Source organism: Orcinus orca, chromosome 3 (genome assembly GCF_937001465.1).
Source record: "Orcinus orca chromosome 3, mOrcOrc1.1, whole genome shotgun sequence".
In the NCBI taxonomy this organism is placed as follows: Eukaryota; Metazoa; Chordata; class Mammalia; order Artiodactyla; family Delphinidae; genus Orcinus; species Orcinus orca.
The window spans coordinates 149,567,949-149,580,522 of record NC_064561.1 but is presented as its reverse complement, the minus strand read 5'-3'; the positions used below and the strand labels follow the sequence as shown (position 1 = coordinate 149,580,522).

The following is a 12,574-nucleotide window of genomic DNA, read 5'->3' as shown; positions in this document are numbered from 1 at the left end:
TGTACTCAGAATTGTCATGTTTCTTATGTTGATCCAATTATGAGCAATGATTAAAACTTGCTTCCCTATTCTCTGCCTGTGGATTGATTTGGGTGGGTAGAGTCAGGCCTGGAAGCGGTATAGGGGCTTCTATGGCTGAAAGGGGAGCTGGGACCCAGGCCAGGGCTCCTTAAGATCAAAGAAATGTAAAGTGAAACCATGACATATAACTTTGACTACCACAGTGGTCTGTATTAATCTTTTCCATTTGTTCTAATATTGCTAAAGTAGTAACTCCCCAAAGCAGCTTTTGAGAAATGAATTTGAAAGGGTCTTTGGAAAGCCAACGTGACAATATGCATTAAGCATTTCAATATGAATACCCTTGGGGACTTCCCTGGTGGTCCAGTGGTTAAGACTCCGACCTCCCAATGCAGGGGGCCCCCAGGTTCGATCCCTGGTCAGGGAACTAAGATCCCACATACCACAACTAAGCCCGCTTTCTGCAACTAGAGAAACCTGCACACACCAATCAAGAACCTGCACACCAAACGAAGACCCAGTGTAGCCTAAATAAATAAATAATTCTCAAAAAAAAAGAATACTCTTGACCCAGAATTCCAGTTCTACAAGCCTGAAATTGTGGTTAAAAAACGGACGTGTTTTCCAATACAGTATAAAAAAATATATAAACAATAGGCATATTTGCACAATCCCAAACTACGCAGCCCTAGAAATAAAATGGAAGGCATGATTTTGAAAAGATATCCCAGAGAACAAATGTACAGTAGGGGAACTAGAACACTGGGCAGGAGGTGACTGTAGCAATGGGACTTGACTTCAAGGGGATGGTTCTAACCAAGTTAGAGGGGAAAGCGCTGAGATAGCCAACCAGGTAGGCTTAGAGAGGGCAGAATTCCAGGTCCTTGCCCTGTGGGCACCCCGTGACTACCTGCACCGGGGTTTTGTAGCTTTTCTGGATCCAGGCAGCCACCTGATCTGCCATATTCGGCTTCTCTGGGGCTGAAGTTGGACCAGGCAGGAACCCAAGTGTCAACTCCCAGGCAGGACTTTTTGGGAGCTTCCAAACTACTCATGGCACAGAGAAAGTCTCTGAGTCCTCATTATTTCTCTCCCACACTGTAGGTCCTATCCTACCAGAAGTGGAGCATTCCCCTGAGCCTCTGCTCAGTCCCTGGAGGTTGTCCAGACCCAGGCTTCTACCCAGTGCAGGGAAGGCAGTAGCCAGGTTCCCGCCCCTTGCTTGTAGACAACCGAACCCTCACAGCAAGACAGATGAAGTTCCAAACCTTCACTCTCTTACACCGTGAAACAGCATGACTGGGCCAAGACAGAGAAGCAGGAAGCAGAAGTCCTCTAGCCTAGGACCTCTAAGACATCAGAATTAAGATGCTGAAACACAGACGTTGGTGTTAACCTTCAGTGCACATTGCTTCAGGATACCAGACCCCCGAGAAGAAGAAAATTAATATACTCTTCTGAATGACATCCAATAAAACCGAGCTGAATGTGGCTTTGGTCAGATCTGATTGGTTGGGTCATCCCAGCATTTGATGCTCACAGCATGTTTACCAGCATTTCTGAGAAGCAGCAAGGAAACACAAACAAATAAATCCTCCCAAGAGTTATTTTTCTCCTTTTCAGTGATATCTGATCTTCCTCTGTTCAGCCTGTGGCTGGAGAATATTTTTTTCTATATTCATTCCTTTTTCATTCCCAAAGCCTTACTAAGCACCAATATTATACTACATGTATACATGATCCTGGAGCTAAAGCCATCAACCAGCAGACATGGGACCTGCCATAAAGTGTCTGACCTTCTTTTTTTTTTAATTTATTTTTTATTTATTTCTGGCTGCATTGGGTCTTCGTTGCTGCGCGTGGGCTTTCTCTAGTTGCGGTGAGCAGGGGCTACTCTTCATTGCGGTGCGTGGGCTTCTCATTGCGGTGGCTTCTCTTGTTGCGGAGCACGGGCTTTAGGCACGCAGGCTCAGTAGTTGTGGCACACGGGCTTGGTTGCTCCGCGGCATGTGGGATCTTCCCGGACCAGGGCTCGAACCTGTGTCCCCTGCAATGGCAGGTGGATTCTTAACCACTGCGCCACCAGGGAAGTCCTAAAGTGTCTGAGTTTCATGGGAGGGACAGACAGTAAACATGCCAATAAATAAACAAACAGAACTCTTTTAGTATAAGTGCTATAAAGAATGTTTTCTAAGTTAATTGAAAGAAAGTAACTGGGAGGGTACTATACTTACCTTGAAGAGTCAAAATAGCATTATTAGAGATATGAGCATGTCCTTTCAACTTAGATCTCAGTAGTGTGATGGAAAATCTAGAGGAAGGAAAATCTCATCATCGAGAGAGAACATCCAATTCACAGGCTCAGCCTAGAAAAAGATTAATAAGGTCATTGATGGAGGGAAGGCAGATACTGGCTTTCTGTGGCCCTAGTGAGATATATCTGTACCACAGCAATCTCAGAGTCTTCTGTCTCTGCTAGCATCCAATCATACTTAATAGGTAATTATGATGAAAGATTTAAATTTTGTGTTAGATTTGATTGAATAGTTTAATTGCTGACTTTGACTGCTCAAATATATGATATTGACCTAATCAGTTATCAGATTGACCATAGATGTAGCCAAGGAATTGATAGGGGAGACCTAACTGATGGTATTTGAAGGTGTGTTCACAATTTCTTCTTCACTCTGTCAGATTATATGACCCCATATTTAGTTTATTTAGTTTCTGTGTTATGACACTGTATTTTCCAGGGTAGATACAAAATAAATAAAGTGGAAGAGAAAAATATTGTGATTATTCAAGAAGCTTTTCCAAGACACTAGAGAACAGTAAAGTTTGATTTAAATAGTATAACAGTGTAATCTGGAGTGTGTAAATTGAAGATCCCCTAATACATCATCTCCCCTCTTAGTGAGCAGCTTCTGTCTAGGGAAGTTGAAAGGAACTAATGCCATGATTTGCACAGTTTGGAGGGAGAGAGATGTCAGCTGGAGGGCTGCTCAGTAGGTGTTTGTCTAGGGAATCGGGCTCCCCATTGGGAAACCTCACTCCTCTGTGTGTTACAGCCATCCAGGCACCTTCCTTTCTCTACGATGCAAACATCCATTCACTGTTCACACCTGAACAGACATATCTCTGCTACTTAGCACAGCAAAGCTGCAGTCAGCTTCCTGGGACCACTTCTGAAGTTCCCCCAATAATCACTTGCCATTCGAAGCTGCTCCTGCTCTCAGGATCCACCATCTAGACACCTAGAGTCCACTTACAGAGACGCTTGAAATTTCTGGTTTCAGGAGTTTCCATTCTAGCTTCTAAATAAGGCTCTCTATTTACTAGAATAAATAGTATTTATCTGTTCTTTCTCTAGATTGGATATTGCAGTGCAGGGTGCAGGCTCATTTCTCTGGATTTGTTGCTGGACAGGGACTCTTTTGAAGCCACATTATTTCCCCCAAATCTTCCAGGAAATGTATATTATTTTTATCTTTCCTTCCTGAAGAAAAGTAAATTGAATAGATTGTGTAGGCATTCATTAGGTATATGACTTTGGATATATCCTGTAGGTAGGAATAGTGGATAAAGAAAGGAAGCTTATTTTATTCTAAAATCCATCTACATTTATTTCACATCAATATCAGTGATCACTTATGAAATCTATAAAATATTCTTTTTGCCTTTCCTTCTTTTTTATTGAGGTAAAATTGGTATAGAAGTTTCAGGTGTACAGCATTATGAACACATGTGTTCATTACAAAGTGATCATCCTCAAAATCTAGTTACCGTCCATTACCATACACTTGACCCCCACCACCCATTCCAACCAGCCCCCAACCCCCATCCCTATGGTAAATACCAATCTGTTCTCTTGTTTTGTTTGTTCAGTTTTTTTGTTTCAGTTTTTTTTGGGGGGGGGTGGTTTGGGGTTTCTTTAGATTCCACATATAAGTGAAATCATATAGTTTTTGTCTTTTATCTTTTGATTTATTTCACTTAAGGTAATACCCTCAAGGTCCACATGTTGTTGCAGATGGCAGGATTTCATTCTTTTTATGACTGAGTAGTATTCCATTGTGAATATATACCACATCTTCTTTTAAATTGAAGTACAGTTGATTTACAATATTATGTTAGTTTCAGGTATACAACATAGTGATTCAGTATATTTGCAGATTATATTCCATTATAGGTTATTATAAGATAATGGCTGTAATCCTTGTTGTGCTATACAGTATATCCTCATTGCTTATCTATTTTATACATAGTAGTTTGTATATGTTAATCCCATACCCCTAATTTGTCCCTCACTCTTCCCTCTCCCCTCTGGTAACCACAAGTTTGTTTTCTATATCTGTGAGTCTGTTTCTGTTTTGCATACACATTCATTTGTATTATTTTTAGATGCCACATATAAGTGATATCATGCACTATTTGTCTTTCTCTGTCTGGCTTATTTCACTAAGCATAATATTCTCTAGGTCCATCCATGTTGCTGCAAATGGCAAAATTTCATTCTTTTTATGGTTGAGCAATATTCCACTGTATATACTTACCACATCTTAATTCAGTCATCCTTTTTTAGGCACTTGGGTTGCTTCCATGTATTGGATATTATAAATAGGTGCATGTATCTTTTTGAACTCATGCTTTCTTTTTTTCTGGACGTATACCCAGGAGTGGAAAGCTGGATCCTATGGTATTTCTATTTTTAGATTTTGAGGAATCTCCTTACTGTTTTCCATAGTAGTTGCACCAACTTAGATTCCCACCAACAGTATATGAGTGTTCCCTTTTCTCCACATTCTCTCCAACACTTGTCATTTACTGTCTTCTGGAGAATAGCCATTCTGACAGGTGGGAGATGATATCTCATTGTGGTTTTGATGTGCATGTCCCTGATAATTAGTGATGCTGAGCATCTTTCATGGGTCTGTTGGCCATCTGTGTGTCTTCTTTGGAAAAATGTCTGTTGAGGTCCTCTGCCCATTATTCAAGGAGGTTGTTTGCTTTCTTTGGAGTTTAAATCATATAAATTGAGTTGTATAACTTGAGTTAAAACCTTAAGAGGATGTAAGAGTTCTCTGTATATTTTGGGTATTAACCCCTTGTCAAATATGTGATTAGATATATCTTCCCTCATTCAGTAGGTTGCCTTCTCAATTTGATGATAGTTTCTTTTGCTGTGCAGAAACCTTTTAGTTTGATGTAGTCCCATTAGTTTATTCGTGCTTTTGTGTCCCCTGCCTGCCTTCCCTTCTTGAAATTATCCATTTCTAGACTTGAGGAAATAGCTACATATAGGTACCTTGCTCTCCACATGCCCCATATTGAATTGCATGAATTAGCAATCATGTAAGAAATTTTGACATTGTGTACATTTGTGAAAATTCCTTTCCCTTACTTAAAAATTACACAAAAACATTTCTTTAAGAAAAAACAATCTTTTTTGATAATAAAACCTAACAGCTTAAAAAAATTCTCTTTATACTGTGAGTCATTGTTTTAGCTGTTGGGAAGTACAAAGGGCAGGGGTAGAGGTGACTAATACAAGTCAATTTAAAAAAAATTTTTAAGTAAAAAGAAAAGAAAAAATGGAGCATGCAAACCCCATTACTAGAAATAGTTACAGGCAATGGCAGAAGCAATCTATTCCAGAACAGAATTTTCTTTGACAATGTTACGGATGATCAAATACTGCAATGACTCCAGCTTCCTACCAGCAAAGGGCACTTCTACAGTATTCAGCATTACTAGTCAACTTTACAACCAAAAACAACCTATATTGTATTTTTAGATATTGCTAATACATTATTTAATATTAAAGATACTCTAATATATTTATTAAAATACTGGGGTCTAGATGTGTGTTATAATTTAAAATGTAAGGAATTATAAAGTGACAATAAGAGCTTGCGTGATAGAGTGTACCTGTCTGCATGGTCTAGGACAGTCCCAGTAATCAATCATTCCTATGAATACTCATGCTACTTTGGATAGAGTACACTACGGCCTCACATCAGTCTATGCCATATTTTGCTGTCAAATGAGTTTTGTACCAAAATTTACACACCAAATTGTAGGTTGCATAAAATTTTGGATTTTAGAATCGCTAAAGGAACTGTAGAACTGTACTCCAAATACTGCTAGTGATTCCTGACAAGTGGGCTTATAGACAATTGTGTCTTTCCATGAATTCAAGGGCTATTTCATTTATTTGCTTAAGAGATTAAGTATTTGAAATGACTACTGAAGAAGGGAGGATGAAACTTAAAAGTGATTTCTTTATTTCCAGTTCTCACTGATTTCATTTCTCACATACACTCTTTAAGAAATAAAAGACAAAGTAGGAAATTAAAGTACATTAATAAAGACATAGCAGTGTCTATAACACACACCCATGTCATCGCATCCTCTTGTTATGAGCTGTATATTTCCCATGCTCAGGCCTCAATGGAAAAGTTCCGTTTGAGTCTAAAAAAGTAAACTATCACCCTGTGGTCTAACAGATGGGTGAAAAGGATAATTTTTGCATTCCCTGGGGACCGGCCAGGGTTACATACTGGTTGAGTCACAGCATCCAGGCTGCACAGGTGGCCCATGGAATCCTGGCAGGGAAAGGAGAGAAAGGGTGAGATTGGGTGGGATGCCAGAAACCAGAGCGATGAGGTGAAGGGTTTCCAGGAAACTGCTCCCGAGGCAGGGAGTCCCCACATTCAGACTCCTGTGAGATTAATCCCAGTGAAGGATTTTGCCCCCAGAAAAATCACAGCAGTTGAGAAATTCTCAGTATAATTGTATTGACATTTATTAAGCACTTACACTTCGCCTGCCATTGCTCTCTCAGGCCCCGTTTCAAACCCCGGATTGGGTGGTGGACACTCTAGTTCAACTCCGAATGGTAATGAGAAGTCAGGCGCCTTGGGAAGTCGCCAAGTTGGAGTTAGGAAGTGACGCGAGCCTAACCACTCGAGAATCTGGCCGCAGAAACGCCCCGCCGCAAAAGACAATCCCTAGTTTTCTCCTGTCCGGGGGCCCCAGCGTTCTGGCTGTAGGTCAACTCTGAGGTGCTGGAAGTCGGCTTTGGGGCGAGCAGGAAGAAGGGACACGCCCAGGAGAGTGCCTGAGGGAGACGGAGGCTCTGCGCTACCCGAGGCCAATGCTTCTAGATGCGTTTGGAGCGGCGACAGGCGCTGGGGGCTGTGGAGCAACGTGAAGGTGACTGGACGGCCCCACAGATGGACTGGAAGGGCCAGGGCCAGGGCGAGGGCGCAGGAGCGTTCGTCGGGCAAAGTGGAGTTCTCAGGGCTGCTGGCCGCTCTTTGCTGGATGTCTCGGAGCCCAGCACGTGTGACCCAGTTTGGCAACGCCTATGCTGGACCCCTGGCCACCCGGTGTGCCCAAGAGACCCCACCGGCCTCCCCCCGCCCAGCAAATCAGGGGACTGAGGGTCCCTGGTGAGAAGTGGCACCGGCCACCCCGCCCCTGCGTCGGGTCCTTCCCCAAAAGCCAAAGTAAGAGAGAGAAAGGCGTTGGAATTTGGTATAATTTATTAAGTAAGCGAAAGAAAACTTCACAAATGTCTCTGAAGACGAATTCTTCCATGATTGCTGAACGGAGAGGTGTTATTTTAATAACATCTGTCGCAAGGGATCATCCAATGAAGGGTCTCAGCGGAGATGAGGGCTCCTGGGTCCAAAGGCGGCGGGAGAGGCAGCCTAGGGTCTTCCCGGCCACTGCGTGTAGGTCCGCGGCCACCAGCCTTGGGACGTCCGGTGGTGTCTCTCCAGGCCAGGAGGAGGGCGATGCTCCGGAAGGGTCCCCGCGGTCAGAGGTCGCGGGTTCCAGATGTTGGGTTCCCGACGCCGCAAGACCCGCCCAGGGAAGCTTTGCGGGTGGGCGGCGGCCCCACCTCCTGAGGACGATTGTGGCTCCTGGCGGGTCGTGGGCGTCTTGTCCGGGGCGGGCGGCCCAGCGCTCAGCCTGCAGGTGCTCTGCGCTCGGGGTCGGTGTTTCGGGCAGTGTGGGTGCAGACGCCCGCAGGCGGTAGAAAGTTGTTCCCCATTGAAGTCCTCGTCGTCCCCAGAGAGCTGGCCCAGCGTAGGATAGAAAGGGAGCTGCCATTCCTCAGGGTCCGCTAAGCTCAAGATTTGCAGCATCTCTGGTTCCTGGGACTCCTCTGCGGAATCCCAGGCCTCGCGCATGCAGCGGGGGAAGTTCGGCTCCATCGCTTCAGCCCCTGAGAGGAGGAGAAGTTTTCAGGGATCCCTTCCCTGCGAATTTATACCTTCCCGTCCAACTTTTTAGCTGTCCAACCAGAGGATATTAGGATGGGTGGTGTCGTTTTTCTCAGGTTTCAAATTGCTTCAGAAGGCGGGCCCTGAGGAGATTAGGGGAAAATCCAATCATCTTGGATGGAGTTATTCGAAGTTGAATCGATTTTGTTGATTTGATAGAATTAAATTTTTGTTGTTGTTTGGTTTTTTTTTTTTTTTTTAAAGAATTACAGGTACAGCGACTCTGCCAAGACGAGCTCTTTGGAAGGTTACTCCTTTATGAAAAGTATCCTATGTGCCCGACACTTTTAGTTAACTGTACGTCCATTGATTCTCAGAGCCCTTCTGCTTGGAAAGTACCATCAGATTTTACCCAGATGATCAGAATGAGAAGTTGGTCATCTTTGCATGAAATCACACTGCTGGTCAGACTGACACTCTGATCTTCAATTCTAAGTTAAAATTGCTTCAGACTTCCAGCCAACATGTAGGAGGGGAGGGCTCAAAGTCTAGAGATCTAGATGCAGACTGTTTGGGTACAAGTTCTGTCTATTATTTCTATATGACTCAGCTAGTTACCTAACCTCTCTTATCCTCATGTTTTTGCCTGGATGGTAGCTAAAATTTAACATTTTACAAGGTAACTTTTATGATTAAATTCAATAACAAAGGTCATGTAATTAGATATTCCCAGGCAGAAAATAAGTTGTTGAATTACAATTATTATTATTTTCATTGTCATTCTTAGTGACATGATCATGGATATTAAACATAACATCAATGAATAACAAACTCAAAATGTTGTCTTTTTGTGTGTGTTTAATCTGAATGGATTGTTTTTTCCTTCTTGTGTCAGATCTATAGTGAAATCGTATTCCCTTACATCCTTCCTGAGCTGTTTCAGACGTTCTGTTTGCAAACATGTCAGTGCCTCTAAGCCTAGACTTCCTTGATCAGTATTTCATCTTCAATGTAACAAAGTCAGTTAAATTCAGAGTTTTTAACAAGCATGTTTTGACAACCTGCCATGGGCAAGCTGCTGTGATGGTGCTGCACAGAATTGTAGAACTGGGTCCTGCTTTGGCAGAGCTGAATTTTAAGGGGAGAGCAAAGTCACAGTTAAGAGACCATGAGGACACAGCTAAAACTTGTTCTTTATGGAAGTTGATTCTCTGACAAGAAGGAAAACTCTAACGTTTAAGATGACTCCCAGCAAAGACAGTGTTTTGCATGAGCTGAGGTAAAAAGAAATGGTATCAACAAAAATGAGAAATAAGGGGACTTCCATGGTGATACAGTGGTTAAGAATCCACCTGCCAATGCAGGGGACATGTGTTCAAGCCCTGGTCCGGGAAGATCCCATATGCCGTGGAGCAACTAAGCCGGTGCACCACAACTACAGAGCCCACGCTCTAGAGCCCACGAGCCACAGCTACTGAGCCTACATGCCACAACTACTGAAGCCCGTGCGCCTAGAGCCCATGCTCAGCAACAAGAGAAGCCATTACAGTGAGAAGCCCACGCATCACAACGAAGAGTAGCCCCTGCTTGCCGCAACTAGAGAAAGCCCGTACACAGCAACAAAGACCAAATGCAGCCAAAATTAATTAATTAATTAATTAATTTTTTAAAGAAGTAACTGTAAAAAAAAAAAGAGAAATAAGGAAACAGAGAAAAGAGGGAAGAGAATCAAAACCAAAAATGAGAAATAAGGAACTAAAGAAGATGAAAGTATAGACAATGCAAGAGGCAGAGGGTTGGAAGTTCTGGGCAAGGCAGCCAATAGTGGTAAGTTGAAGGGGTTCATTAGACCAGCATGCAGTGACTGTAACTGACTTGGGGGAATCTAATAAAGATATTCAAGACACAAAGCTCTGCTTGGCCGGGTTTAAGGCAAGGACAACAACACTGTTTCCTTTGAAGGCTCAACATGGTGCTAATAGGCCCTGGTGGTGTAGAACCTTCTCAGAAAGTTGTTTGAACACCAGTGGCATTTGGTTTTCCCCACAGAGGTTAGGAGCAGCTAGCCTGTGTTATACACGCAGCAGAAAGAAGCCACTACAGTGAGAACCAGCAATGTGGTCAGACTGCAGATGACCAATACCAGTCACCAACAAAGGGGGGAACAACTGATTTCAGATGAAGTCTACCCATTACATGTAGTTGGGAGGTTTTAATACTTCTTTTAATCTGTAGGATTTCCCCAACTCTTCTATTTTTTTCTTTTTCTTTTTTGAAGAAAAGGGTATGTCAAGTACAATGTCTCACCTATTTTTTTAAAGTTTCACGCATACACAACCTTTCTGAGCATCAAAAATAGGTAAGTTCCACTGACCGTATAGACCAGCACGGAGCAAACTCATCCTTCAATACTGGGCATGTGAAATAGCAAGATATCTACCAGGTAGCTATTTTCTCAAGACAGGAATGAGGTGATTTCAAGAAGGGAAGGCAGAAAGAGTATTTTATAGATTCCACAAATAATCATTGAAATGGATGTGAAATAAAGTAGATGGATTTTAGAATAAAATAAGTCCATTTCTTTTTCCACCTATACCAAAAATAAGTTTTCGTCTATTGTTAGGGAAAAGGGTGTCATGAAAGAATATAGATAGATCTGTGCGAAGAGTTAACAAGGACATGTATAGGCAGGGATTGCCTTCTGGTGAGAGAGTCAGGGACAGTCTTAGTGTGGGGAAAATATTCTCAGGGATCCTAACTATATGGTTCAAAAAATGGGTTCCTTTTCCTGCAGGTTGTGATTCCAGTTTTGGGGTGAGGAGGTCTTGCCTATGGATTGTCTTCTTATTTTTTTTTAATAAATTTATTTTATTTTATTTATTTTTAGCTGTGTTGGGTCTTCATTGCTGCGCGCGGGCTTTCTCTAGTTGTGGTGAGTGGGGGCTGCTCTTTGTTGTGGTGTGCGGGCTTCTCATTGCGGTGGCTTCTCTGGTTGCGGAGCATGGGCTCTAGCCGTGTGGGTGTCAATAGTTGCAGCACTCTGGCTCAGTAGTTGTGGCTCTGGGCTCTAGAGCGCAGGCTCAGTAGTTGTGGCGCACGGGCTTAGGTGCTCTGCGGCATGTGGGATCTTCCCGGACTAGGGCTCGAACCCATGTCCCCTGCATTGTCAGGAGGATTCTTAACCACTGCACCACCAGGGAAGCCCTGGATTGTCTTCTTATTGCTAATCTTTTTGCTTTTGAGAAAGAAGTGAAACAAAACGCAGGCTCCTAAGAGGAAAACCACAGTGCTATCTCTCAGCCCTAGCAGCACAATTAGGTGACAGCCACGGGTCCACATTTTTTAAGGGAGAACTGTGGTCTGGAGAGTCTGGGAAAACTGGTTGGTACTGTTTAGTGCACAGGGTCAGTAAACATTCTGATTCTCCTTGGAACCATTATCGTGCCCTGTAAGGAAACGAATTCTAAAGAGGTTCATTTTCTATAGTAGGTCATAAGGTATTCTCAGTAATGATAACTTTAAAAAAATTCAATATTTAGTTTAAATTTTTCCCTTCTGCTGTGTAATTTCCTTCAGTTATCCCAATCCTTCGATAAAAACTGGTACAGCCGTTCAACCTTGTGTGATGATACTTGGTGGGATTAAAGAATGGGCACTAGAAGAAATGCATCCTGAAACAGAGCAACCTTTTTCTGGAACCAGCACCCAGACAACAGTGTGCTATTGGTGACCATGTCCTGGCATCCAGGGGGAGACCAGCAGTGATGCAAAGTTTTCTTATAGAGGAGCTGGGAATATCCGGGTGGACTGCAGTGGGGACTGTGTGGCTGTATGTCAATCCAGGAAGAGACATGAGAAAATGCCTTTACACATAGACTTGAGACAGGTAACAAGAAATTGGGAGGCAACTTGATGCTTGACGTACATATTATGATCAAATTCCGAGTCTCAGTTGCAAATTCCCAAGGTAGGCACCTGTGGAAGGAACTGCAGCAGAGCGTTTACACAGGCAAGGCTCTGGAAACCCTGCCCTCTCTCAGCCTAATGGGTGGCTGTGCCTTAGTGCTTTCCCTTCCAACTTGCTTAGAACCACCCTTAGTTGCTACAGTCACAACCTGTCCAGGGCTCAGCCTGGTACATTCAGCCTCTGGGTATCTTTTCAAAGTCATGCCTTCCATTCTACCTCTAAGAGCAGCATAGTTTGGAACTGTGCAAATATGTCTATCATTTATTTTTAATCTTATATTGGAAAATCACCTGTAAACCACAATTTCTGGCTTGTAGAACTGGAATTCTGGGTCAAGAGTATTCATCTATAT

The 12,574-nt window shown here is 43.0% G+C and overlaps 1 protein-coding gene across 1 annotated transcript; it reads right to left on the bottom strand.

The window, feature by feature from the left end:
• Window positions 1-7,736: 7,736 nt before the first annotated feature.
• ANXA2R (annexin A2 receptor) lies at window positions 7,737-8,246 on the bottom strand. Its single transcript, XM_049707878.1, has one exon. The coding sequence runs from the start codon at window positions 8,244-8,246 to the stop codon at window positions 7,737-7,739; it is 510 nt and encodes a 169-aa protein (XP_049563835.1).
• Between the last annotated feature and the right edge of the window lie 4,328 nt (window positions 8,247-12,574).

Excerpts from the sequence above, each read along its gene's own strand:
- ANXA2R (XM_049707878.1), bottom strand. The coding sequence starts at position 8,246 with ATGGAGCCGAACTTCCCCCGCTGCATGCGCGAGGCCTGGGATTCCGCA.